This window comes from Callorhinus ursinus, unplaced genomic scaffold (genome assembly GCF_003265705.2).
Source record: "Callorhinus ursinus isolate GAN/ISIS: 27379988/994484 unplaced genomic scaffold, GSC_fseal_2.0 scaffold52, whole genome shotgun sequence".
In the NCBI taxonomy this organism is placed as follows: Eukaryota; Metazoa; Chordata; class Mammalia; order Carnivora; family Otariidae; genus Callorhinus; species Callorhinus ursinus.
In genome coordinates, this window is record NW_027397114.1 from 6,485,591 (window position 1) to 6,513,024 (window position 27,434).

The window sequence follows — 27,434 nt, forward strand, 5'->3', positions numbered from 1 at the left end:
TTAGGTTTACTGTGAAGAGAATGTATCCTGTATCCGTGAATTGCTTTATTGGGGGGTGGGAGGGCTAATTATATATTTTGTTGTTCCTCTATACTTTGTTCTGTTGTCTGCGCCTGAAAAGGGCGGAAGAGTTACAATAAAGTTTACAAGCGAGAACCCGAGACTGGCCCGGCCCGCGCTCCTCATTTGCCCCGGGCGCCTTGCAGAGCTGGGGGGAGCCGGTCACCGGGCTCCTGCGCCCGCCAGGCCAGGCAGCCCAGAGGAGGGGGCGGGGGCTGGAGGCAGGTGGTGCGAGTCCCTTGGCCCAGGGGCGCAGGGGGTGAGGGAGGCGGCTGCGCCTGATTGGAGGAGAGAGGAACGGGGGAGGGGAGCCCAGAGAAACCCCCTCCCTTCGCGTTCCGAGGCTGCCCGCGCGAGACCCAGGCGCCCAGGCCACGCTGGAGAGATGCGCCCGGGCTGGTGGCTGTATCCCCCTCCACCTCCCCCTTTGTTTTCTGTGGGCCCTCTCCTGTTTGTGCGTGCGTGTGTGTGGGGGGGTGGATAAAAGTGGAGTGCAGGGCCGCTGAACAAGCTTATATATTTATTTTTCCCGGATTGGGTGGGTGGGGGGAGCAGGAGGAGAGGAGAGATGCTCTTCCCCGCCTCTCCCTCTCCACGACTTGGCCACCTTCGCCCAGCTCCGAGGTCGTGGCTCGCCGCCTTCCTTCCTTCGCTGCCCCTGCTTCTCCGGCAGCCACGCTCGACTGAGGCATCCGCCTCCCGGAACCAGGAGAGCAGTATACCCAGGCCGCCCTCCTCCCTTCCTTTCTCTTCCCACCCACCCCACCCCCTTCCTTTTTTATTTTCAAACCTTTTTTTTTTTTTTAAGCCGCCAGAAACCGCAGCATCCAACGCCCGTGGGCTGGATCCCGCGCCTGTAGGAGCACCCACGAAACCTCACTGCATCCCTGCCTGTATGTCTGGGGGCGCCAAGAGAGAGCCAGGAGGCCAGGCTCACCTCCGCTCCTCACCTCGGGAGGACCGGACCAAGTTCCCCCAAAGGCCCAGCCAGGCCGAACTGGCCCAGATTAATAAAGACCTGACCTGCCCCCCACTCATCCAGTTGCGGGCAATCCCTGCATTTGTTTCTCGTTGGGTAACCGGCTGGGGAGGTGGGGGGGGGTGACAACGCGGATCGCTCGGAGGTTATTTATTTTCCCTTCTACTCAATCCCTTCCTCCCCAAATCTCGCCTGCAAGCTGCCTCCAGCCCAAGGGGGTCGACAGCGGCCCTTGAGCCCCCAGCCCCAATCCTCAGGGCTTGGCTTTCCCATTCATTATTGATCATATTTTATAAATCTAACGCCACACAATTTTTTCCACATTACCGGGAGCCGTGGGGAGGCCGCCCGGCCATTGGCGGAGGGGACGTCACGTGGGCGGGGTCACGTGGTCCGGAGAGGAAAAAGGGGGTCCTTTTTGGTGTAAATCTGGACTCTAATTCTGTAATATATCAAGGAATCTCGTAAAACCGACACTAAAACGTCCCTGCCTACAAATCATCCGGCCAAATTATGAGTTCATTGTATTATGCGAATGCTTTATTTTCTAAATATCCAGCCGCAAGTTCGGTTTTCGCTACCGGAGCCTTCCCTGAACAAACTTCTTGTGCGTTTGCTTCCAACCCCCAGCGCCCGGGCTATGGAGCGGGTTCGGGCGCTTCCTTCGCCGCCTCGATGCAGGGCTTGTACCCCGGCGGGGGGGGCATGGCGGGCCAGAGTGCAGCCGGCGTCTACGCGGCCGGCTACGGGCTCGAGCCGAGTTCCTTCAACATGCACTGCGCGCCCTTTGAGCAGAACCTCTCCGGGGTGTGTCCCGGCGACTCCGCCAAGGCGGCGGGCGCCAAGGAGCAGAGGGACTCGGACTTGGCGGCCGAGAGTAACTTCCGGATCTACCCCTGGATGCGAAGCTCAGGTAACGCCGCGCACCGAGCCATCCCGAGCCTCAGTGGCCCGGCCACATTCCCCGGAAGGCGCCCCCTTCCCGGCCAAGTGCTCCTTTCCGCGTCCAGAGTGCTCCCGGTAGGAGGTCGGCCCTGGGGACGCGGCAGCCCCTCGGCCCGCAACCCGGCGCGCCGCCCCCACCCCCATTTTTGCTCGGTGCTCTCAGGCTCCTTCTGCTCCCTCGGCGGATCTTTCTCCGCCGACGCCGTGGCGCTCCGAGCCCCCCGCCCGCCCCCCACCTTTCCTCCCGGCCTTTTAGCTTTAAATATTTATCAGCCGCGCCGGCACGGGCTGGAGACGAGGCCGTTTGTCTTGTGGAGGAAGGCTGGGGTTTGCAGAGAATAGCCATTAGGGTCTCCCCCCTCCCTTCTCCCTTCCCCCGCCGGGGATCTCAGCTCTGGGTGTGTCCCCCAGCCCCAGCTTGGAGGTCTGGGGGAGGGGGCCTGCAGCGCAGAGCAATTCTCCCCTCCCCCTTCCTTCCCAGCCAACCCCGCTCCCCCATTATTCCCTTCTGGACAATTAGAGGTGGGCTCTAGAGGCTTGGCGGGAGGAGGGGGTATGAGAAGAGATGAAGATCCAGCCAGGGACGCAGAGCCAGAGAGGCAGGTGGAGAGAGGGGGGCTGAGGCCAAGAGAGATGAGGCTCCTGACCCCCCGGTGAACTTGGGAAGGGGGAAGCAGAACTAGAGAAAGGGTCAGAAGCCTCATAGGAGTACAGCTGGCTTCCTCAGGTGCCCTTCGTAGGGCGCCTAAGTACCCCCTGGAGAACTGGCCCGCAAGTTTGCAGGTATCGTTCCAGAAGGAACGTGATGTTCCAGAAGGGCGAATGTTCTCTTTGGGGAGGGACTAGGACTGCGTGGAGCCAGATCACGGGTTGGAGAGTTGCAGGCCACTGAGCCAGCTGCTGCGGGAGCCCCAAGGGACCCCGGCTCTGTGGGGTCTCCTGACTAGCCTGAACCAGACGTCTTTCTTCGTGCTGCCCTGGACTCAGGGGCCAACTCCAAGGTTCAGAAGGCCCAAGACTTGTGGTCAGAGGCTCCTCAGTCCAGTCAGAAGAGGCCCAGCTCTTACACCATCAGTATTGGTGGTCACGGTCCCCATTATCTGCTCCATAATTCAACTGCCTTTCCAGTTGGTTTATCAAAGCCCAAATTTTTCTGCTCGTAAACATTTCAGCTTGGCTTTTATCTGACTTGAAATTAGGGCCCCTAGGCTCTCCTCCCATGTCTACTTCCCAGGAGGGCTGGCACCAGCACCTCCCCCAGGACAACCTCCCCCAAGGCTCCTCAGGGTTTCGGCCTAACCTGGAAAGCTCTCCTCTGCCCTTCAGTCCCCACTTCCCAGATACTTCATGTTCCACCCCAAGCCAGGCTGCTGTCTCCCCTGTGCCATCCTGGAGGCCCAAAGATTGATTTGGAAAACTGGGTTGTCTGGGCAGGTGGGCAGGCAGGACAGCCTGGCCCTGTCTGAACCTGAGCCACTCACTGGAAAAAGTCATCAGAGGGCCCCTGCTGTCAGGCCAACTCCAGGCTCCCAGGAAATCTGCAAATTCTCACCTCCTCATTCCACAACAGGCTGTGTGTGTGTGTGTGTGTGTGTGTGTGTGTGTGTGTGTGTGATAGAGAGAGACTGGGTCTGTGAGCTTCCTTTGTTTCCTTTTCTTTTTGGGAAAAGCACTCAAGCCAGGCCTAGAGCCCCACTCCACTTGCATGGTTTCCATTGCCTCTTACTCTAAAGACCATCAGAGTCGTATCCAAAAGGGGAGTCTTAGGGTGCCTGGTCCCAGGGGTGATGGGAAGATTAACCTTCCTTCTATACCACATACACCCCTCAGGTGCAGGGCCTTCAAAAGCCAGCCGGTTAAATCTTGGGTTCAGAAGCCCTAGGTTGGAAGACTTTCTGGGTGGCAAATGGGGATGTTTGCCTCAGGAGGCCTCTAGAAACGTTGAGGGAAGAGGGAAGGCACACGCTGGGGTATAGAAAGTAAGAATTTGGTTTAGAGGGGAAATGGGCTCTTCCACCCACTGACCCCAAACCTAAGGGTCTGAGAGGGAGATGGGCACTCTCGTGGCTTTTCCCACACGCACTCATTATTCTGCTTTAAATACCGTGAGCAGGGACTGACCGAAAGCGCGGCCGCCAGACCTACACCCGCTATCAGACCCTGGAGCTAGAGAAGGAGTTTCACTATAATCGCTACCTGACGCGGCGGCGGCGCATCGAGATCGCGCACGCGCTCTGCCTCACCGAAAGACAGATCAAGATCTGGTTCCAGAACCGGCGCATGAAATGGAAAAAGGAGAACAAGACCGCGGGCCCTGGGGCCACAGGCCAGGACAAGGCCGAGGTGGAGGAGGAGGAGGAAGAGTAAGAGCCGGATGAAGGGCAGAGGAAGAGAGCCAGAAGGGAGAGAGGGTGAAGCCCAGCTCTGAGAACTGAACCAGGAAACTCCAATTAAATAGGGAGGGGGAAAACTATTTAAGTAGTGGAAAGCAGTTTAAAATTTTTTTAAGGAGAGACGTGAAATTTTGGTTTCTTAACACTGAAAAAAAAATACTACCTATAGAAAAGTCCGGCGGGTTTGTTTTGTACGATATGGGAAGAAAATCACCTACCTGTTCTGTAGCTTTTCTGCCTCCCCTTTTCTATGTCGCTATTGTAAGGTCTTTGTAAAATCTTGCTGTTTTGTAAGCCCCTTTCTTCGATGCTGTCTTTGTGGTCTGTGGGTCTGGACTAACGTGTGTGGTTCCCCGTCCTCCTGAGCCCCCCGCCTTCCCAGTAGCGGCACTGACGGGGCCTTAGGGAGCCCCATGGACCCACCGACTAGCTCAAGTGTTGCCTCTGTGCACCTGGCCTGCCCGATGCTCCTTGCTCCCGCTAGCCCCTGTGATCCCCTTTACATTGTATGTGTACCTGAAGGATGGAGAAATAAAAGGCAATTTAAAAATGAACAGATGACCTATTTTCTGTGTTCCCCTAAAGCTGAGGGTGGGGGGTCAGGGTGAGCCATGCATCCCTGAGCCCCTTGGCTCCAACTTCTGCGGCTAGTCATTTCTTTCTGTGCTGGGGTCTGCTCTTTTTCCTGGTGCTCCTGGCCCTGGGGGCTGTCAACAAGTGAACCCCGATAGGACACACGCACCTCCCTTTACATTCTTTTACACACACTGACATACCCAAATGCACAAATCACACATATTTACAGGCTGACATCACACATAAATAAATCTATAAACTGTCACCTACAGTCACAACTAAACACCCCATATTCATATGTCCATAAATAAACATACGGGCATTCACACATCCCAACTCTACCCTGGAACACTGCGTTCACACACACTCACAAGAAAACACACATTCACACTCACAGAGACATTTATACATACCAATGGCACATTCACACATTGGCTTATAAACACAGATTCACATTTGCCCCCAAGTAAACACATCCATGAGCCCACACGCTCAGTCACACCCGTTCACAAAACAAAACCCCCACCCTTCCGCAAACTCTGCCTCCTCCAGGCCTTCAAACCAGGCTGCGGCTTGGTGGCCCAGCTGGGGCACAAATACAGAGCTGAAATCCAAAGTGTTAGGCCCCATGCGACGGAAGAGGGGAAGGAAAGGGAAGGTGACCACCCAAATCCACTCCCGCTTCTTGGGCGATGTTGGGCACAAGCCAGGTCCCCGCCAGCCCAAAGAGGCCTCCAAAACCAGGGCGCGCCGGTCTTCCGCCCCCTCGGCAAGCATTTTCCGCAAGACCTATTCCGTTATTTTATTTCAACTTATTTTACTTTCATTTATCTCATTCTAAATTAACACAGCGATCCAAATAGAATTTTTAAATGGGTGGAGGGAGGAGTGGATGACCCCTGAGAACGGGAGCCTGAGCGGTGCAAGTTTACCCGGCTAGTGTGGCCGCATCCCGGCCGCTCTGAGCCCAGCCGCGCCGGCCGCCGGAGCTCCGCGGGCTTCCTCGGCGCCTTGCTGCCCGCGGTCCGCGCTGCCGGCGACCTGGAATCTTCTCCGGAATACAGAGAAAGAGAGAAAAAAGAGAAAACCATTTTGGGGGGATGGTATTTCGTTTCCTGCATTTAGGCGCTGGTAGCTCAATGCAAAATACAGGAGTATTTCAGGGAAACTGGGAAACGGGGTAAATTTTGTTTGGTGGTGGTGGTGGTGGTGGTTGGTTGGTTTGTTTGTTTGTTTGTTTCCCTCCAAAACACCCCTTGATTGAGGAACATAAACCTGGAGGGTGGCCCCTATGGCAATCTAGAACTGTGGAGCTGATTTTTAGAATTTATTCGATTATAAACCTTGGATTATTTAAATGCAAAGAACAGGTTTGGGGACAGAAAGGGGGAAGCAGGTTGGAATGGAAGTGCGTTTTAGGAGAATCTCTTTAATTTGAATTTGTAAGTAAAAGTCCCCTGAACCTGCAGTTTTCCCCATTAATGACCGCAGAACCCCCAGGAGAGCACATGGAGCTGTCATTGGGAACCTGGGCATGTGGGCATTTTGGTGGGAGAGGCAGGGATCTGACCTCACCCTCTTCCAATTTCTGGGGTGCAGAGGCGAGAATCTGGTAGCTAAATTGTCCACCTTGACCCCTCTCAGGGCTGCCTTTCTTCCCCAGGCAAAAACTAGGCCCTAGGGGATGTAGGGCCCCCACACCCGCAATGCTACAAGCCTCACAGGTGGGGGTCCCGCCATCTAGAGGGCTGGGAACAAGGGGGGCATTCAGGGGGCACTGAAGCCTTCATTTTGCCCTGATGCAAGTGGCAATTTTGGATACCCACTGTTACTCCCGACTCACCCCAAAACTACCTTAGAATGGCCCCTGTGTGGAGGATTTGGGGTGAATTCTTACTAGAAGAGGGGGCAGAGCTCCTGCGAGAATAGGGAGGTTCTGGAAAGAATCCCCTTCCCAGATGGACCCTTGTGGCTCCTCCGCCTGATTCCCTGCACCCCAAATCTCACCCCTTCTCAGACTGGGGTTTCCCCAAATAGCGAGAAGGAGAAGAAAAGAAGATGGCGACCGAGAAAAGGGTTGCTGGTGGAGCAGCCATGAAGAAATGCAATAAATTCCTTGTTGTTTTATGAAAATTTACAACTTTGTGATAGAAGTTTATGAGTGGTTGAATCCAGCGATTGGCCGGCGCCGGTCATGTGGCCGGGCGATCGTGAACATGAACTTTTTATCATTTCCCTGGTGGTTATAATGCAGCATTCTTTTGGACACCACACCTAGGTCGGAGCACTGTCGTCCTTCAGGGCTCCAGCCTCTTGATATTTTTATACTTCAGTATCAGCTTGATAAAGCAAGAGAGAGAGGAAGAGAGAGGGAGAGGAAAGGAGGGAGAGAGAGAGAGAGAGAGAGAGAGAGAGAGAGAGAGAGAGGAGGGGTGGGAACTACACAAAAGAGAGAACCAAAAATAATTTTAATTTCTAAGTTGATTTGCTTGCTGATCTGGGATTTTAGTCATCATGGAGGGTAAATGGACAATCTGCCCAGGACTGCAGCCTGATACCATTTTTCAAAGCCAGAACTTACTCCATTTTCTATGCAAATATCAGAAAAGCGAAACACCCTCTCTCCCAAGTCAGAGAAGGGGAAGCGACGGCTCTCAGGTTGGGACAATATTATCTGGAAGATGAAGGCGAAACAGAATGCTTTTCCCCCCTTCCTCCTCACCTCTTTCAATCGGAGGAAAGAAATCCCAAGGTCTACAAAGGTAAGGGAGATTCTACAATTCTCTTCTTATTCTTTTGCACCGATTTTGTAGGGGGTGGGGCTTAGGTTTGTCTCCCTCTCCCCCCCACCCCAAGACAGGGCTGAACCCCACCTCTGGGCACTGCAGGGAGAGGCTTCTCAGGAAATTCGGTGGCCGAGAGAGAGAGAGAGAGAGAGAGAGAGAGAGAGAGAGAGGTGGCTGCTTCCTGGAGGGGGAGCCAAGGCAGGGAAGACGGGAGGAGGAACCGAAAGGGGCCATGGAGGCGAGCTCTAAGTCGCCTTTTTAAGCTGGAAGAAGAGGCTCAAGCGAGGGGGCTGCGAAAGAGAGGACAGGGGTGTCTGGGCTGCGGGGCGCCCCAGAAGCCGGTTGCTACGGCCCCGGTGGGTGTGCGCCCCCTCCCCCTCCCACCATCCCTCCCTTGTTCCGGCCTCCCCCAGTTGCCCCAGTGCACTTCTCTTGCCCGGTGTGGGTATCGGCGGTTTCCCGGAGGCACTGGCACAAGGGGCGGTGGCGCTGAGGGACGTCCTGGTCTCTGGAGGGCCTGGAATCTCCGCAGAGGCCCGCGAGGGTGAGGAGGCAGCGGCTAGAGGGACAGAGAAAGAACAATTCACAGAGAAATGCTCATTATCTCCTTTCGGGAGACGTTTCTGAAATTAAAGGGCTGTGGGTGGAGGCACCCAAATCGAGGGAGACCCCCCCTCCCCCCAGGAAGCCAGCCTGAGAATACCCAGGTCTCTCGATACTCCCGCAGGAGGGAGCCTCGCTCTGCAGGGAGACAGTTTTGTGGTTTTTTAATGCGGTAGGTTACAGCGTGTTGGTTTCCGTGCAATATTGATTCTATTACTTGTGTTTTATTGGTATGGGCGTGTGGATTTCGGTGGAGAAAATTGTCATGTGTGTGTGTCTGAAGTGGGAGCATTTCAAACTTTCCTGGATCCAAACGTGTTGATTGTGGAGAAGCTGTTGAGCATGTTGTTGTGTTTTAAGCTTGTAAACAAAAACAAAAACAAAAACAAAAACAAAAAAAGAGAGAGAGGGACAAAGGGAGAGAAGAAGAAAATAAAAAGAGAACCCAGTTAGGGAACCTGATGGTGTTCGGACTGGAGAGCTGCCTGGTGCTGAGCTCAGACAGCTAGTCCTCTCCCTCTGGCGCCTGATTTCATTCTCCAGCCAGGCCTCCTGGGCGTGAGGAGTGGGGAGAAGAAGCACTGGGCGGGATACTGAAATTCCTAAAGTAGCTGGTGGGGTGGAAGAAGGGGGAAGCTGGTCAGAGCCTAAAAACCAAGTGAGAGGGCTTCTGGGGGAAGCGCCAGCGGAGAGATAAGCAGCTTTGGGCATGGAGGGCAGGAGAGACTGCGATTTAGTTTGGTTTGCACAAATAGGTGATTGCTTTTCTCTTTTTTCTGAAGACCAGATGCAGAGCGTTCAGCCTCGGGCCTGTGGTAGCCCAGGAATTGCTGGCCGTGGGGGTGGGTAAGGGGATATTGGCCCTCTCGAGCCTGGGCTGGGAAGAGAGGGATGCAGGCCACTTGTGGCGCTGGAAGGGGGCCCCTGGAGGCGCAGGTAGCTGCCCAGGAAGCAGGCCCAGACCGGGTGCCTGCAGGCACTCCTGGGCTGCGCCGCGAGAGAAGTTCTCGGTCAGCACCCACGGCACTCGGGGCCTATTCTCAAAGGAAAATTTCCCCAAACCCATCCAGACTAAAGGTCTTTTTCTCCTGTAGTCTTGGCGGGGTATAAATCACCCCTTAGACAGTTTGCTCTGACCCAAATTATGCGGTTTGCTGCCATCTACCGTCCGTTCGGAGACATGCGGCTTCGTCGCCGCAAGCCCGGCGACACCGCCTGAACCGTGCCCGACGCCTGGAGCCCCCGCTGCTCAGGTTCGGCGGGTTTCGGGGGACGTCGGCCCAGATTGTCGCTTTCCGCTGGACCATGGTACCCGCCCGTCCGCGTGTGGATTAGAGAACAAGTGTGCCCTCCCCCTCGTCCGCCCCATCCCAGCTCCAAACCCAGCGGCTGGCTGAGAACACGGCTTTTTCTAGGTCATATTTAAAAAGGACTAATACTGCATCCGGCGGGCAGGGGGCCCTGAACCAAAGGGTTGGGGGATCAGAGTCGCGAGCCCTCACCCTCCTACCCCTCCAAGGCTCGAGAGGGGATCATCCGGGAGGCTCAGGAGATTCGAGGCCAAGGCTGTTCAAGGTTTATTTGGTTTTCTTTTCGGCCAAGGCGGGGGGGGGGGCGGGCAGCAGGGGAGGCGCCGGCCCCCGCAGTTCCACTCGGTTGTCAAAAGACAAACCCGGGTCTGTGTTCTCCGGGTTGGCTGGTGGGGTCTTGCCAGTTGCTTGGCCGGTGAGTCGGTGGTGAAGGAACGGAGCCGAAATTTTCTGGAAACTGTTGGTGTCTGCAAGTGAGTGTGGGTCCCCTCCCCCATTCTCGATCGTTTCAAGCGAAATCGACACAAATATGCTTCGGGAAAAAATTGGGAGTGGGAGTGGGGATCAACCATTAAGGAACCAAACCATTGTGATTTCCGTTCCTGCCGGACCCCTCACACCCGCTTAACCCGATCGCTTTCCCAGAAGAGGGTGGCGAGGGCAGGGGTACGCGCCTCTGCTGCCGCGTTTGAATATTGGCCCCTGTCTCGCGGGTTACTGATTAGCTCGGGCTTTCAAGCCGCAGGAGGAAACCCTGGCTGCTCCTTTCAAGGTGCTGTGGCCCCAGTTCCTGGGCGGAGGCTCCAGGAAATTGCCTGCGGTGCCAGGCAGGCCGAGGTGTTACTAGGGTCTGGCCCAGAGCTGGAGGAGCGGCCGAGGTCGAGGGGGCCCGGCGGTGCTGGGGGGCAAACCCCGCGTCTGCGCTCCCCGGGTCGATGGCGCCTCAAGTGTCTGCACCACAGGAGCCGCCTTTCAGCTTTCCGGCAGCAAGAGTGACTTTCGGCGGCCAGAAGGCCCGGCCCAGTGCGGAGGCCCCCAGGCAGCCGCTGGAAAGTCTTGGGCCCCTCTTTCTTGGGGGCGGTCCGGAGGACAGGTAGGGAGGGAAGGCGGCTGGTACAGGGGGTTGAAACATTTTGGCTCTTAGGGTGCCGATGGACCTGGTTAGGGAGAAAGGGGAGGGAGCCCAGTGCCACCGCCAATCCCACTCTCCCCATATCAGAGAGGAGGATGTTCATTTGCATAATGGAAATGAGGTCTTTGTACCGCGTGCAGGACAGGCAAATTTTAAGGCAATATCCCATGTAAACAGCTCCCAAAGGTTGACAACTCCCTCTGGGAACATTTATGCTCCCCAAATTCAGAGCATCACACAGTCTAGGGGAAGAATTGGGTTGAGATGTCTTAATTTGCTCCACCCTAGCCGGAGTTGGGAGTGGGTTGGGGCAAGATGCTCACAACCCAATGAGCTGGAGGTGGGGGGAGCTTTGTAGCTGAGAGGAAATGGGAAGCCTGGACAGTGTCTCAATCCCCCCTCACCTCCATACACATCCCGGCAAAAAACCCCTCCCTGAGGTTGCCGGTACAGGAGAATTTTACTCACAAGCTGAACACAACTTGGACATTTCCCTGGGAGATGAAAATGCGTGCGTGTCCGCGGGAGCTCAGATTCACAGCACAGAAAATTACAATTATAAATTCTGCCTGTGGGGTTTCTCTGCAATCCTTCTGTTGTATCCTCAGTACTTGGTACACATTTATATCCACCTCTCTCTATACACACTTCCTCAGTGAGGCTGGGAGAGACACCTCAGACTGGCAGACAGCTGTGCCTGCTGGGTATTTACATATTCCCCCTTGGAGACAGACAGACGATGGTGGACCGAACCACAGACAAATTCGTAGAGATCTGGCTCCAGAAACCAGGCGGCCTCTGGCCAGGCCCTACCCGTCTGCTCTTTCTCCCAAACAAACGGATCAGACGAATAAACGCTCATAAATACCTCTGGGCTTAGATAAGAGCAATGAGGCGCTATTTCCTTTCATGCTGGACTCCAGGCGCCCAGGCCCTGCCTTTGCGGCTCCATCTCATGACAGGCAACCTGCAGAGGTGAGGTTAATTTGGGGCCGTGACTCTAAGGATAAGGCAGTTATTTTCGTACTTCTATCACAGGGAAGTCTCCCTGCCTATGGCATCCTACTTAGTCCAGACTCTACAGCAAAGCCCACACCGTCCAGTTCTAGGAAGGGGACATTGTGGCCGGGGAGGAGGCAGAACGGATGTGGCCCAAGGCCCAGCCTCAGTGGCAGGGAGGAGGGAGGTGCATACAGACACTCTCCTGACCTTGTTCCCCCAGACCAAATGTTTCCTATTCCTCTCTAGGAGTGGGCCCAATCACTGCTAGACTGGGGCACGTAGGATTCTTCATCATTAGCAGGCTTGAGTTTTCTTAAATCTTGATAAACCTCCCCCTAGAGTTTGGCTAGGAAGTGGTTGGTGGGACATGCAGGGATCACCACTCGGCCGTGAAGGTATAGCCTAGAAGTTCTCCTGAATTCGGGGAGCCTTGTAGGCCACTTTGCAGCCAACCACGTTCCTGCCCTTGGTCACCAACCTCAGCCCTCTACCACCTTCCCTAGTGTCTTGTGCCATCTGCAGCGGACAAATCTGGCCCACAAAAAGGAGCCCAAAGAACAAGGCAGAGGAGAGTCAGCCTGGCCCCTCTATCATCAGATTTTGTCACGCATCCTGGGTCATTCCAGAACCCAGGTCTGAAGGTTATCACCCTTTACTGCCTGGCTTCCACGTGCCTAGTTAGAATGTTGAAAACACATTGTGGTTCAGTCTTCCAGCCTGGCTTTGGTGCTCATTTTCCTTAGATGAGAGAGAGAGACAGAAAGAGAGAGAGCGAGAAATGAATGGAGAGGAGCACTCTTTCTCACACTCAAGCTTGTGCAGCAGCAAAGCTGGTGTTACAAATATGAGGTGTGGGAGGGAATGGAGAGATGCTGAGAGACAGACAGGAGGGTGGTGAGCATCTGGAGAGGGGATTCGGGCTGATAGTTATAAGCTGCCTGCTGGGTCCCCAGGAAGATGTGGACACCTCTCCCTCCTTAGAAAACTAAATCCAAACCAAGTTTTGGGAAAGAGTTAATTTTAAAAAGAACTGCCAGCTTCTGGAGAGACCTGGAAAAGGAGCAAGGGCCCCTCTCTTTCCGGTTGTCTTTGATTGCCTCAAATATCAGGAGGTTTTGAGGACCTGGAATTGGAGGAAGAACAATTTCTTCCCTGGGCCCAGATGTCCTGAGACATCTTTGATTCCTAAGACTCTGTAGCCCAGGATATTCTAATAATGTGGGGGGTAGAGGGTGGGGATGGAGTGAGGGTTGCAGGCAGGATAGGGATCAGACAACCTAGGCTGGGCAACGCCCCTCACTCTTCCTCTCCCTATCGCACAAGTGAAGAGAAGGCGGGTCCCTTTCCCCAGTGCCCCTTCCTGTGCCAAGAGCAAGCAGCACTTGCTCAAACCAGCAGGATGTCTTGGGCAGCAGAGGTAGCAGAGCCTTCCAAGAAGCTCCTAGCCTAGCCTAACCTGGCCACAGAGCCAGAGGGAGAAGCTTGGGCTCAGACCCTCCTCCCATTTCCCAGCCTGCTGGGTCCTCTGGGCAGCAGGCTCTGGCCTGCCCTTCAGACCATAAGAGCTGAGAAGCAGCAGGAATAATAAACCCAGGCGTGGAGGAGGCAGGGTAGACCTGAGAAATAGGAAAAACCAGTTTTCAAAACCTGGGGAGGGGAGAGTTTCTTCTTCTTCGCCTCTCCTTCTGAAAATGATGCTAAATAGTGAACTCTGCTCCTGGTCTACCGACACAAAACCCTAGACACAACCCTTTTTCCTTTAGTTCTCACCTCACCACACAGAGAGGGACATTTACGCACCCTTCCCTTGAGGGAATGGGGCTCAAGCAACGCAGGGGTTAACTTTTCTGAAAACACAATTAACTTTTTCCTATCCTGCATGGGGAGGGGAGGGATATATTTATTTAATCACTGGGGGATGGGGTGGTCTCAATCCAAACGCTCTCTCCTCCCTCAAAGGCACAGACGCCTCTTTCGCAGATCCTGCGTAGGTGGAACAGGACGCGTTGTGTTGTCGGGGAGGGAGAGAGAGAGAGAGAGAGAGAGAGAGAGAGAGAGAGAGAGAGAGAGGAAGGAGAAGGAGAAGAAGGAGGAAAAAAAAAAAGGTTGATAGGTTTGTGCGCGGGTCCCTCGCGCGGGCTGCGCTCCTCCTGGGTGCTATTTGACAATTCCTGCCTCTGCCATTGGTCAGTGTTGGATCAGATGGTTGTATTTCCTTCTGGCCCTCACTGGCACCTCGCCATCCCCCCTCAGCTAAAACCCAATCTCAGATATACTACTAATAGGCGCGGCGCTCGGACTATAAAACACAACAAATCATAAACCCGGCGGAGCAGCAGCGGCCAAGCGCGCCTCCCCTCCCAATGAGTTCCTATTTCGTGAACTCCACCTTCCCCGTCACTCTGGCCAGCGGGCAGGAGTCCTTCCTGGGCCAGCTGCCGCTCTACTCGTCGGGCTATGCGGACCCGCTGAGGCACTACCCCGCGCCCTACGGGCCCGGGCCCGGCCAGGACAAGGGCTTTGCCGCTTCCTCCTATTACCCGCCTGCTGGCGGCGGCTACGGCCGAGCGGCGCCCTGCGACTACGGGCCGGCGCCGGCCTTCTACCGCGAGAAGGAGTCGGCCTGCGCGCTCTCGGGCGCCGAAGAGCCGCCCCGGTTCCACCCCGAGCCGCGGAAGTCCGACTGTGCGCAGGACAAGAGCGTGTTCGGCGAGGCCGAAGAGCAGAAGTGCTCCACTCCGGTCTACCCGTGGATGCAGCGGATGAATTCGTGCAACAGTGAGTGAGCCCTCCCGCGGCCGCCCCGACCCCCGCGGGCCCCCACCCCTGGGGACAGACGTAGCGCCCCCCCTCCCCCCGGGGTGCCGGGTGGGCATCTCAGTTAGGGGCTCAGGGAAGACTGGGCGCCCGTCCGAGGTCTCCCGCTCTGTCCTCTCGCCCTCAGGAGTTACAAAGTTTGCAAAGTCCCAGCTGCACTGGGAGCCAGGGGGAGCGAGTGGGCTCTCCGGGAGCGCCGCGCCAGAGCCCGATGCCGGGGCAGGGGAGGGGGCAGGGGCCGCAGCCACTGGCGTAGCTCCCCCCCCCCGGCTCCCCCCGCGCCCCCCTAGCCCCGGTCGGGTCCCCCACCCGAAGACGGGTTCCATTAAAAACGGAGTGCGTCACGGGAAGGGGGGCGGCGTGACGCTGGCGAGGAGAGTTGAATCCGTCCCGGACTGTGTTTCCCTGGGGGTTCGGGGCTGGGGAAAGAGGAGGCACTAGGAAAGGGGTGGTAGTCAGAGGAAGGAGGGAGGGAGAATAAGGGGAAGAAAGGGAGAGGCAGCTGGCCGAGGGGGAGAGAGGGAGAAGCAGGCGCCTGGGTCTCAGGTTGGATTATTTGTCGGCCTTAAGTCCCAAATTGATGTCCATTAGCGGGACACGAAAGTGAGGAGCCGTTAATGCCGACTATGGATCGATCCACGTCATTACGGATTAAAGGCTGGAATCTATCATAGGGTGGTGGGGGAGCCAGATAGATGGAAAGAAAAGATAAGGCTAGGAAGAGACACACCTGGCCAGTACTTCCCCAGCCCCTCCCCCCTAGGCTCAGGTGGGTTTTTAAACTCGCCTCCCATCCCCCACCAAGAGTCTAGACCAGAGGCACAGGCCTGGGAGACCCGGAGGGAATCTGGAGGGGGCGCTGGAGGAGTGAGGAAGTGGGGGGGGGGGAAGCAGGGAACTCGAAGAGTGGAGGGCATCCCGGGACAGGCTAGAGTCCATGTTTGAGGGTCGAGTGGGGGAGGGGGTTCTGGCCCTGGTGACCCCAGGCCTCAGCATCTTCTCTCTGCGTAACAGGTTCCTCCTTTGGGCCCAGTGGCCGGCGCGGCCGCCAGACCTACACGCGCTACCAGACGCTGGAGCTGGAGAAGGAGTTTCACTACAATCGCTACCTGACGCGGCGGCGGCGCATCGAGATCGCGCACGCCCTGTGCCTGACCGAGAGGCAGATCAAGATCTGGTTCCAGAACCGGCGCATGAAGTGGAAAAAGGAGAGCAAACTGCTCAGCGCGTCTCAGCTCAGTGCCGAGGAGGAGGAAGAAAAGCCAGCCGAGTGAAGGCGCCGGAAAGGGAGGGGGGACGCGAAGGGAGCGGCCTGTGTGGAGCCGAGGGCGTCGGAGAGCCCGGAGAAGGCTCTGCGGGCTGGGGGCCCCGGGGACCTGATCTCTAGCACGCGACAGGCGGGGCCCAGCGCTCTCCTGGACGCCCCCACCCGCAGAGCTCTCCCTGGGTGCAGGGAGGCCTTGCCGCCTGAGCCCACCCAGCACCCCGAGCGCCCCCTCCATCCCTGCTGGACCGCTTCAGCCCCATCAGGCTCCCCTATGAGAACTGAGGACCGGATTCACTTGATGTTTCCTGGAAGCAGAGCAAAATGCTCTTGTCCGTGTCGCGTCTCATTTCGTCCATGTTCCCCGTGCACGGTTCAATGGTAGATTCGCAGTCCCCTCAGCAGGGGCCTCGAAGACTCCCTGACCCCAGACCTCTCTCCCACCCCCTCCCTAAAGCCACTGGAAGGAGCACATACTACCTAGAAGTAAGAAGAGGAGCCTCAGAAGAAAACAAAGTTCTATTTTATTAATTTTCTATGTGTTGTGTTTGTAGTCTTGTCTTAGCTCTGGACGTGAAATACTTCGGTAATAATATTAATATTATTAATAATGATGATGATGATGATAATAATAATAATAAAGATGTAAAAACTCGCCGCTCAGTCACCTCTGCTCCTCCCCTGCCACTCCCCCACCCCGAAGGTCACCCCAGAGTCCCAGTGCCGGAAACTCCGCAGCAAAGGCGGGAGCCCTGGTCGCCCGGGCGGGCCCGACGCGACTCGGAAGTTATAGTTGAGATAGAGGCTGGGGAGGGCCCGCCCAGGCTCCGGTGCTGCGCCTTGCCACTGCTGAGGCTCCCAACAGCCTCTCCTGGTGCAGACTTGGGGGACAGAGAAGAGCCGTTTCCCTCTTATTCTCTAAGCTTTTCCTCGTTTGTCTGTGGCACGAGGGACACCGCCGAGGCCCTGAGCCCGGAGCCCCTGCAGAGACAGCCAGGCGGGTGTCGCGCCTCAGCAGCGCCTTTCTGTCCTCACGCTCGCGAGGCCCGCAGCCTTTGGCCTGCCCACATGGCCTGATCTCCGCCAGCCTTGGCCCTCGGCTCCGGGCCTGTGGCTCCGGAGACTAAATCAGGGCCGCCGGGTGTCTCTCTGCCCAGAGTTGAAGGCTCCAGGCGCCCTTTCCTGCCTTGAGCAGGAGCTCAGCGACAAGTAGGGGAATTCGAAGCGGCCGGCAGCCACGGGGCGAAGGGCACGACTTTCCGCTGCTCCTTGGAGACCTGAGGGCAGGAGTCCAGGTGATGAGGAGGCTTGGTCTCATCCCCTCAACCAAAAACGACCCATTCTCTCCCCACCCCCCACCCTCACCCAGGCGGCAAGCTGCGGACACTGTTTTCCTTTCTTTCTCCTCCGTCTCTCTCCCTTTTTTATTTTTAAAGAAAATACACGCCCCCAGAAGGAGCCCAGCTGCGGCAGTCTCTGGCCGCCCAGCGCGCTCAGCAAGGCGCCGCTGGTCCTTGGAACCCCTTTCCAGGGAAGATGTGGGCCGCCAGGCAAATTCTGAAACTACCCAGATGTCAGCGAGGGGCCTCGAGTGGGGCCTCCCAGTGCAATAGCTGGCATCTGGTGATGAGGGGAAAGGGTCTTGCCTTGATCCCCAACTCTCAGAACCCCAAACCCCAGCCACCGGTAATGTCATTGCCACTGTTTCTCCCCTGCAACTAGGCCGCTTCGCCCCAGTCCTGCACGTCCTCTGGGCTCCCTGTCCTGCTTTGCCATTCTCCGGGCCTGGGCTAAGGAGGAGGAGAAAGTCAGGAAGAGGATCCCAAACTTCTAAGGGGCACAGAAGTGAAAGCTTCTCCGTGGAACGCTTGGCCCAGCCCTACCAGCTCCGCCTGGACGCTGTGCGTGGGCCACTGCAGCCCCGGCAGGAAGCAGGCCAGGCCGAGCTCACGGGGAAACGCGTTGCAGTAATTGTTTTTCACACACATCTTCCAGCCCTCCCCCCCATTTCCGCCCCCAACACGGAGACTTGCAAAGCCCAAGTGAGGGAAAAGCAACTCAATTTTTGATCATCTCATCCAGAGTGAAAATAATAATGATGATAATAATAACACTAATAATAATAATAATAATAATGACAGGGAGAAGGGCACAGATGGTCTAACCCCACTCCCAAGAAAGTGGGTGAAGGCTCAAGTGGGTCCCTCCTCTAAAAGATTCAACTCTGCGGGTGAGCCCAGGCCGGGTTTCCTTCCCGCCCGGCGGTTGCAGGGAGCCAGCAGGGAGGCAGCCGTCTCCGCCATGGCAGTCCGCGGCCCGCGCTCCCGCCGATCGCCGGGAGGTGGCGCGCTCTGCTCAGAGGCCGCCGCCAACCTTCTCCCGGTTTCTCCCCCTTCTCCGTTTTTCCCCCTCTCTCGGAGGTTCGCATTGAATCGGCCCTAACGATTCTCGGATCGTCATTATTTGTAACCATAGAGCATGAATTACCTCTTGAGGTCATCAGCGAGAATTTACGACTGGTCAACAAAAGCACGTGATTCCCTAACGCCCCCCCATCCCCCTTCCAACCCCCCCCATATTTGGCCGCATACATAGCAAAACGAAGTACAGTGCATCGCTATAATTCATTAATACATCATAAATCGTGAAGCACAGGGTTATAACGACCACGATCCACAAATCAAGCCCTCCAAAATCACCCAAATGAGCTCGTACTTTGTAAACTCCTTCTCGGGGCGTTATCCAAATGGCCCGGACTATCAGTTGCTAAATTATGGCAGTGGCAGCTCTCTGAGCGGCTCTTACAGGGATCCCGCTGCCATGCACACCGGCTCTTACGGCTACAATTACAATGGGATGGACCTCAGCGTCAACCGCTCCTCGGCCTCCTCCAGCCACTTTGGGGCGGTGGGCGAGAGCTCGCGCGCCTTCCCCGCGCCCGCGCCCGCCCAGGAGCCCCGCTTCAGGCAAGCGGCGTCGAGCTGCTCCCTGTCCTCGCCCGAGTCCCTGCCCTGCACCAACGGCGACAGCCACGGCGCCAAGCCCTCTGCTTCGTCCCCCTCCGACCAGGCGACCCCGGCCAGCTCCAGCGCCAATTTCACCGAAATAGACGAGGCCAGCGCGTCCTCGGAGCCTGAGGAAGCGGCGAGCCAGCTAAGCAGCCCGAGCCTAGCTCGGGCACAGCCAGAGCCCATGGCCACCTCCACTGCCGCGCCCGAGGGGCAGACTCCGCAGATATTCCCCTGGATGAGGAAGCTTCACATCAGCCATGGTAATTCTCGCTTTCGCTCCCTTTTTTTGTCTCCTCGGCTTTCCTTCTCTGCCTTTGGGGAGGTGGGGGGGGAGGGAGGCGAGGAGAGCTTGGCTTCTCCTCAAATATAGATTTATTTTTTTTCCAGAGGTGGAGAAGTCTCTAAGAGGGTCCTCACAGCTCGAGGGGATAGAGCCAAAGAAGGTCTAGGTCTTTAGCTGGGGAGGAGTATTTTTAATCATTTGTCTCCAGCTTCAGCTAAGGTTTTATTCGCCCAGCTGTACTAGCTATGGGATGAAGGATGGGGTTTATGTAACGTGGGGAAGGGTCCTGCTTACCCCCCGAAATTTTGACGCTGCTGCTAGCAAAGAAGGGGCAAGCAGTAATAGGAGCTTTCCAGGGCAAAAGTGCAGCCGCTCTCCTCCCTCCCGGGGCGAGCGGCCGCCTGAGCCCAGCGAAGGGTGAGGCACAGGGAGGGAGCAAGAGACAAAGCCGGGCGCATTCGCTGCCGGCAGAAGTGGGGGCTGCAGGAGAAGGGGGTGTAGGAGCGAGCTCGGATGAGGGCGTCTGGAGTGGGGAGGCTTGGAGCTGCGGTGAGCTGGGTGCCAGGGACGCCTGGGTCCTGCTCCACGCCCCTCTCCCATCCAGGGCCCCCTCCCTTAACCGGAATAACGTTGCCTCGCGGCTCTACTCTGTCTGCTCCAGATATGACCGGGCCGGACGGGAAACGGGCCCGGACCGCGTACACCCGCTACCAGACCCTAGAGCTGGAGAAGGAGTTCCACTTCAACCGCTACCTGACGCGGCGGCGGCGCATCGAGATTGCCCACGCGCTCTGCCTGTCCGAGCGCCAGATCAAGATCTGGTTCCAGAACCGGCGCATGAAGTGGAAGAAAGACAACAAACTGAAAAGTATGAGCCTGGCTACAGCCGGCAGCGCCTTCCAGCCCTGAGCCCGCCTGGAGGAGCCCTGGGTGGCCCAAGAGCCCTTGCCGCCCCCCAGCCCTGGCCCCTCCAAGCCTCCCGGCGCTGCCACTGCCCGCTGGGGACCGGTTCCCACGAGCCTGCCTCGCCCCGGCCTTGTGTTACTATTTTTCGTTTGGTCTTAGGTCTTCCTGTGGCTCCCTCTCTCCTGGACTGGTTAATCTTGTTATTATTGTTAATAATAATGATAATTATTATTTTCCCTCCCTGCTCCCCACGCCCCTCCACTCACCCCAAATCCGCCAGTGTTTCTGAATGTTCGTGTCTGTGGTTGCACTCCTTCCCCCAGGAAAGAAAGAAACTCGCATGTTTAATGTGAACTTTCCCCTCCCCATCTGTGTTCTTCTAACTTATTTATAAAGGATGGTCGCTGTATTTTGAGTTTCAGCTTGAAACTTCTCTAAGGGGCAGCTGTTGAAGTGGGGTAGTGCCGCAGCGCGGGGCCCAGCTGAGCTGGCCTCGGAGATGGAGTCCATGACTGTCTCTTTCCACCCTCCTCCTCCTCCTTCCTCCCCACTCCCCAGGCCCAAGTCTCCCAGTGGCTTGGTCCGAGGGTGGGAAGGGGGCCTGGAGGACCAAAGGGGTGATCTTGAGAAGAGGGAAGGTAAACCGTGAGAGTTCATTTCCTGCCGCCTGGGTAGGCCCCACAAGGCCTGGCCTGGGAATGTAGGGAAACAAAAATAATCCTCAGTGTAAAATGTCTTGTGTATTTCTCTGTGAATCCATGGGTCTGGAGTAGAGGGCCCAAAGCTTGTAAATATGGGGATAGTCTGGGTCAGACCCATCCCCCCCCCCCCATTTCGCTTCCAAGACCATTTGTAGTGAGCGAGTGGATGCTGTGCTACGTGTGGAATCTGTCTTTGCATTTGCCGGGCCTGTCTCAGTGATTCGCTTTTGGTATTTGTTTGTAGCTTTCCTTGAAGTCAAATAAATGTTTCCCCCACTCCACTGCCCTTCCACTTGTCTTTTCTCTGGGGGCCTGTCTCTCCCATCACTGGGCACACCCTAGACCCCTCTTGACAGATCTGGGGTGTAGGGAAGGGAAAGCAGGATGCTCACCAGTAGCCCCTCTCAGCCACCTACACCCCTCACTTGGTCAGCCGGTACTTGGGCCAGGGGATTGGCCTTCAAGTCTGGGGGACTGAGAAGTCCAGAAATCCCATGTGGGGCTTAGGGCAAGGGAAAAGGTGAGCTGGATTCCACCCTGGCCTTCCACCAGCCAGCAAGAAAAGCCTCTGGAAACCTCTTCAGGGAAAGTAATGTGGGCCTAAGTCCTGAGCAGGAGGCTCCTGGCCTTTTGGGAGTGGTACAGGCCTGCCCAGCCCCCCTGTCCCCTGGCCCAAATCCCAATTCAGCTCCGCCACCCACTAAGACCAAAAAAAAAAAAAAAAAAAAAAAAATCAGCTCAATTTCAAAGGTTTCCTCTCAACCTCAGTCTTCTCTGTACTTAGCAAGGGTTCCCTCTCTCCAGGGGCCCAGCTGACCTTCCCTCTTGGTTAGGAGCTGGGGTCCCTCCTGGAAGACCCCTGTTTCCCCTGCCAGCCCGAGTGGCCCAGGGTTAAGGCCCAGTTCTCCTCCATCCAAGTCCGCCTTCACCCTGAGTGCAAGAGTCAAGTCTGGACACTTACCCGGTCAATCCCTTCCAGCTTGGCCCAACTTCTTACAGGACTTGGGGGGGAGGGGGAGCTGGTGAGGAGGCAGCCAAGGGTCGTAGAGGCTCTACTGGGCCCTCCTTCCCCCTCACCCCTTGACTTTGTCCCCCTTTGTCCATAGCAAACTATCCCAAAAGTCGCTATGACATTTAGATGTCAAATGGATAGGGGTTTTATCTCGAAGTTAGATCGTAAAAATCGCCGAGAAGTCAGACAGATACCCCTCACTGGCTCGAGAAAGTCACGTGAGGTCCATAAAGTTAGTTTTATGGTTTTGGGGAGTTGACACCGCGCGGTATATTTCACATTCTCCAGAATGTTAAGTGACACTTTAACTGCTCGCCGTGGTGGGGAAGGGGGCAGAGGTAGGTGAGCGCTCTCCCAGCCCAGAAGGCGGTGGCGGCACTCCCGCGGTAAGTGGCTTCCAGCTTTCGCTTTCTCCCCCTGCAGTTTTGGGGCTTGGAACCCGGGGCAGGAAATCTTGCCTCCGGCAGGGCTGTAGCATAGCAAGTGGGGGACATTTCGTCTGCTTTTTGCACCAAGTTCTGACAGGCTGTGCAACTGACATGGGGGCTCTCGTTTCTGTAAGGCCTCAGCGGTTGGGGTGCCTGGTTTTTATTCACAGGAGTGTCTGACTCTTTGTGGGGGGAAAGGGCTTGTGTGGGTTCCTTCAGTGTCCTTGGAAATTTAGGGGGCGAGAGGGAAGGGTGTGTACTCCTGAAAGAAGGGCCCCTTGTGGGGGGCCACTTCACTGCTGGATATCTTCAGACAGACATCTCCCCACCCCCAGGAAAGAAACTTTATGACATTCATTTGTCAGGGGTGTGTGGGGGCGCGCCGCTGGGCACTTTTATCTGGATACATCTGAGCTGAGAAAAAGCACCGGGAAGGCTAATGCGTCTGCTGTGGGCCGGCCGCCTTGCACTGGGGCTCTCTCTGGCTTTCAGATTTTTGAACCCTGTGAAAGGGGGTACCTCCCATTTCTCCATGGCCTCATCGGGGTTACCCAGGATGGGGCGTGCGGCGCTTTTGCACCCAGCTTCCGCCTGTTAATTCCAAGCCAGCCCCTTCCGCTTGGCTCTGAGGAGGGTCAGAGGGGCACAATCCCCTCAAATTCCAAACCTAATTCCTGGCCAGGAGTGCGGGGAAGGGGGGACCTTCTTCCCTTGCCTGGAGGAGTTAGGTGTTTCAGCAGATCCCTGGCAGACCCTCCATAAATAAAACTTGCTCAAGAACACAGAACCCAACTGTCCGGAGGGGAAAAAAGGGACTCAGGAGCAGGAGAGAAAAATCAGAGAGGTTCTCTCTTTCCTCTCCTCTCCCTCCCTCTTCTTCTATCCCTACCAGACCCTTAAAAGCCCCTTTGTTTTGTGGCACCGCCAACCCAGAGGGATTTCATCATCTGACCCCCAGGGGGCCTGTTATTTTCTAAGGGTAAATCACCCTCTTCTAAACTAGAGGCCTCCTCTCCACCAAATTGACCCCCGATTTTAAGACCCATGGGGTCTACCACCCTGTCACTCCTGTTTTTGCTAGCCCTCTGTCTCTTGATTCAGCTTACCAACTCCTGTGAATAGTACTTAGAATTGGACATATGGCACCTTAAGGAGCTTCTGATCTTTGGGACAAGGGGAGGGCCACGAGATTCCCCCCATTTCCCATTGAAGGACATCTGCACTCTCTGCCTCTCTCCTCTCTTCCCTGTAACCATTCTCTGGTCCCTGAGCTCACCAGTCCCTGCCCAGGCCTGACTTACAGGAGAACCTTCACGGGTTTGAGAGCAAAGAGGACAGAGAGCTTGGGGTCCTCACCCTGATTTGAAGACAAATCCCCCCAAGAATGATGAGGCATTTGTAGTCCTTGGAAAGGAGACTCTGGTCAGCTCCCAGAGGGTCCCCAGCATCATTTAAGATACCAATACATTCTGGAGGCACAGCCTCCACAGGCTTCCACTCTGGACAAGGCAAACGAGTAGAGTAAGGTGCAGAGGAGTGGTGCAGCAGGGGCAGAATCTGACCTGGGGCCTCCTGGGAACCCCCATTCCCGTGTGTCCTGGCCTCCCTCCAATGCCGAGCCCTCTCGCAGAAACCCCAGACCACCAGGCCTGCCTCTGAAGACATTTTTTTGTCCCCTTCTATGTCAGCTCTGCAAACTCTGATAAAGAACGCACGGGGCTAGTGGCCCAGGGACATCTGCTGGGCATATCTAGACAGATTTTCCGGAATGGTGAAGAGCAGCCCCGGGCGGGGGAGGGTGCCCACTTCCGCCCCGGAGGTCAAAACCCTTGAAGGGTCTCCTGCTCTAAGAGGTTCCGGGAAAAGACTCCCTAGCTGGTTTTCCTCTTCCCTGCTTCAGGTTCTCTGGGCAATGGTCTCCCTTGAAACCCAATAAGGACGTGTGTGTGTGTGTGTGTGTGTGTGTGTGTGTGTGTGTGTGTGTTGGGGGGAGAGGTAAGAAGGGGTTTCTGGTGCAAAGGAACTCTTCCTTCGCCACAGACCCGTGCTCTCCCCTCCCGCCTTCCCCAAGATATTCTCTGGGAAAGCTGCTCCTCAATCTGGAGGACTCTTTTCTCCCTCCTCGCCCACCTGCTTCCCCCTCCCCGGCTGGGTCCAGGCCTCAACCTTCTGAGCTCCAGGCTAGCACCCTGCCGGCCAGATGCTGCCGCCCAGCCACCCAGCATCCTCCACCTGGGCAGGCCCCGAGGAGGCAGCCGGGGATTAAGGCCCCAGTTGCCTTTTTCTCTCCAAGGCCTGCCTGACCACCTCTCAGCGGACAATTTGATTTTGGATTTTTTTGTTTGATTTGGTTATTTTGTTTTGTTTTGTTTTGTTTCTCTGCGCGAGGGGTGGCAGGAAGTATAAAGAAGTGTAAACAGGAAAGCCAGCCGGCCCTGGAGTTCCGAGCGCCCATATTTCATCGGCTTCCTCTCCATAACTGCAGCGGGGACACTTAACCCTTCCCTGGCTGTGAGAACCTGTTCACTGGGGGGAGGGGGGAGGCCGGGGGTGGGGGCAAGATCCAAGTGGGAGCTCCTCTCCTGGCCTGGTTCCCTTATGCCTGGAGTCTGGATGCTGGGGCAGAAGCCAAGGATTTGGAACAAGAGAGAAGACAGACCACTTACAACAATCTCCCAAACTCACTCCCTTCCAGGGTAGAGAGGAAGAAGCTCCCTTGCATGGGCTTCTCAGCTTGGGGACCAACTGGATCAACCAAGGAGGACAGAGCTGGGAAGAAACCCTCCCATCTTTTAGGGTCACTCTCTCCATTTTTGGAGTTTCTAGAAGTAATCAGATTTCGAGGCTGGGATCTGCCCACAGCAGGATTTATCGATTGCTGCAGTGCTGTTCCACATCCATATTAATTAACCCAGACACCGGCCTGGAAACTGAGCTGCTTGGGGAGGAGGAGGGAAGAAATGGGGGCTCCTTAAGGAAAATGGACATTTCTCCCTAAGTGCCCCTGGGGCCCAGATTGGAGAGTCCTTCCCCACCAGAATCATGCGGCCTTCCCCAGGCTTGAGGTCCCTGCACTTCTCAGCAGGGGCAAGTGTATCTTACTCCCCAGTGTCAGAGTCCACACACAAATCTTCTCAGGGGTGGAATTAAACACCTCTCAAGCCTGACTCTTCCTTGTCAGACGTAGGTTGCCCTCAGATGGATGGATCTTTTGGTGGATGTTCCCAGGATGTCCTTTCTAGAGGGCTTCAGGACTCCTCCCTACCTTCCTTCCAACTTCCCCAAGGTAGAAGCTTTTTATGGCCTGGGGGCTTGTTTTGTTTTTAGTGTTTGCTGGTGGTGGTGGTAGTGGTAGCGGTGGCCTCCCCCTTCCACTCACCCCTCCCTCCAAAAAGTGATTAAAATCTGTTAAAGGATTTAATTAAGACAGTTAAATGAAAAGGAAGGAGGCGCAAATGAGTTGGGGGAAAAAACCCACACCAAAGCTATTCTCAACGATTAAATCGCCATTTTAACCATATAATGGAGTTTGCATTCTGAAAGGGGAAATCAACGCTCATATCTCATCAATAATTCATAGAGTCCGGGATCACGCAGAGGTCAGCAGACGGGGCCGGAGTGCTCGGGGCTCCGCGCCGCTGCCGCATACATTACGCGCCTCGGGCCGCGATGCAGTCACCTCCACCGCTCGGGCCCAGGCCGGGGCCCCGGCATGCCGACAGGTTTAGGCCGATTTTTCGATTTTTCGTTCTTCCTTTTGGCGAATTTACTGCGACCCAGATTGGCGGGCTCCCCGGGGGAAGTGGGGGATTTAGGAGACTGGAGAGATTGGACTTCGGGCAATTCGGGACCTCTCGGACAGGAATATCAGCCCCTTTCCAAGTTTTAATCTCTCCCCCACCCTTTTTTTTTTTCTTTCCTCCTTTTCTCTGTTTAAGGCGTCTTCTGTCCTGTCTCTTCTCTTCCCAAATTTCCTCTCCGAGCGGCAAATGCACTCTCTGCAGCATCCTCTAGCCTCTCTTCCCTGGAAACGGCTCCCAGGCTGCCGGGCCGCCCTCTGGCCTTGCTCTCCGGGTGGATTCGGGCTGAGCCCACATAGCTTCGCCCCGGTTGCAGCCTCTGAGCACCGAGGCTGCCTTTGATTGTTGCGATCCTTGACCTCGGAGCCCCGTGGGGTGTAGGGATGAATGCGTCTAGGGAGGAAAGGGACCTGGCAGGCCCCTGTCCAGCTTGCTTAGTTAAGAGATGACCCAGGCCAGGTGGGAAGGGGAGGATTCGGCTTGGAAGGCAGCATCTGGGGGAAAAGTGGAGGGAAAGTGCCAGCATGTGGGAACGTCTCCCCTTGGGGCTTGAAGGCACATGCCGGATAAGCCCTATATTTTGGAGCTTCTGCAGGCTTGTTCCATTCTCTGTGTGTGTCTCTCTCTAATTCGCTCTCTTCTGCTTTCCGACCCCTAAAAGGCCCCTAGGGAAGGGGGAACGAACCCTTCCCTGTGAGAAGCGGGGTCCTGGGAGGGCATATTCGGGCGCAAGGGAAACCGAAAGAGCGCGGGTCGCTCGTGCGGCCGCCGCGCGGGCTGAGAGGCAGAGGCTGTAACGTCCCCGAGCTGCCAGTAGAGTCCGCCTTAGACCAAGTTCACAGCCAGGCTGGGGCCTCGGAGGCGCCAGCGAGCGGCCGTGCAAGGTGGCCCCGGGCCCGCTGGGTCTCGCATGGCCTGGACACTGAGCTCTCTCTTTCCAGCCCTTTGGGGACTGTGGCCCCCTCCGCTCTCAAGGAACCCTTGCTCCAAGCTCTCTCCACTCTTCACCCCAGAAACTCCCTTCTCCAGGTCAGCCGACGCGTCGTACTGCACCCCGTATGTCCCCACGCCCAGCAACCGCGGCCCCGCTCGGAGACAAGAATGGAGCGGGTGGGTCATCAAAAGCTTTTCCAGGCACTCCACAGGAGAGACCCGTGGAAATGCGGGAAGTGGGGTCGATGCGGGAAGTGGGGTGGCATCTTTTCCCAAGGAGTTATTTAATAATCAGAAGACTCCTCTTCCCCAGATCTAAGGCCCTTAGTGGGGGTTTGGGGAGGGTGGCGAGGGGGGAGGGGCACGGAAGGCGTTTTGCGCTTGGATTTCGGCAGCCGGCGCAGCAGAATGAGACCCTGGGCCGTGAGGCCAGTGTTATTGCCAGAGGGGTCGCAAAGTTGGAGGGTCAAAAGTTTACAGCGTGCGGGAGCGG

General features: G+C 56.3%; 4 protein-coding genes across 5 annotated transcripts in view; all 4 read left to right on the forward strand.

The window, feature by feature from the left end:
* The first annotated feature begins 1,433 nt into the window (after positions 1 to 1,433).
* On the forward strand, positions 1,434 to 4,931 carry HOXB7 (homeobox B7). Its single transcript, XM_025859302.2, has 2 exons — positions 1,434 to 1,952; positions 4,098 to 4,931. Exons 1-2 carry the CDS (start codon positions 1,553 to 1,555, stop codon positions 4,349 to 4,351), a joined length of 654 nt encoding a protein of 217 aa, XP_025715087.1. The 5' UTR covers positions 1,434 to 1,552; the 3' UTR covers positions 4,352 to 4,931.
* A 2,664-nt stretch (positions 4,932 to 7,595) lies between these two features.
* The window catches only part of HOXB3 (homeobox B3), a 55,846-nt gene continuing 36,007 nt past the window's right edge, over positions 7,596 to 27,434 (forward strand). The window contains exon 1 of one of the 2 annotated variants that reach the window (XM_073883781.1): positions 7,596 to 7,715. The gene's annotated coding sequence lies outside the window, so the exon portion shown is untranslated. Of the gene's footprint in view, positions 7,716 to 22,060; positions 22,167 to 27,434 lie in introns of those variants that run through there. The other variant, XM_073883783.1, reaches the window with a different exon arrangement.
* On the forward strand, positions 14,052 to 16,522 carry HOXB6 (homeobox B6). Its single transcript, XM_025859304.2, has 2 exons — positions 14,052 to 14,564; positions 15,618 to 16,522. Exons 1-2 carry the CDS (start codon positions 14,150 to 14,152, stop codon positions 15,875 to 15,877), a joined length of 675 nt encoding a protein of 224 aa, XP_025715089.1. The 5' UTR covers positions 14,052 to 14,149; the 3' UTR covers positions 15,878 to 16,522.
* HOXB5 (homeobox B5) lies at positions 18,297 to 21,037 on the forward strand. The gene is made up of 2 exons (XM_025859303.2): positions 18,297 to 19,138; positions 19,823 to 21,037. Exons 1-2 carry the CDS (start codon positions 18,571 to 18,573, stop codon positions 20,068 to 20,070), a joined length of 816 nt encoding a protein of 271 aa, XP_025715088.1. The 5' UTR covers positions 18,297 to 18,570; the 3' UTR covers positions 20,071 to 21,037.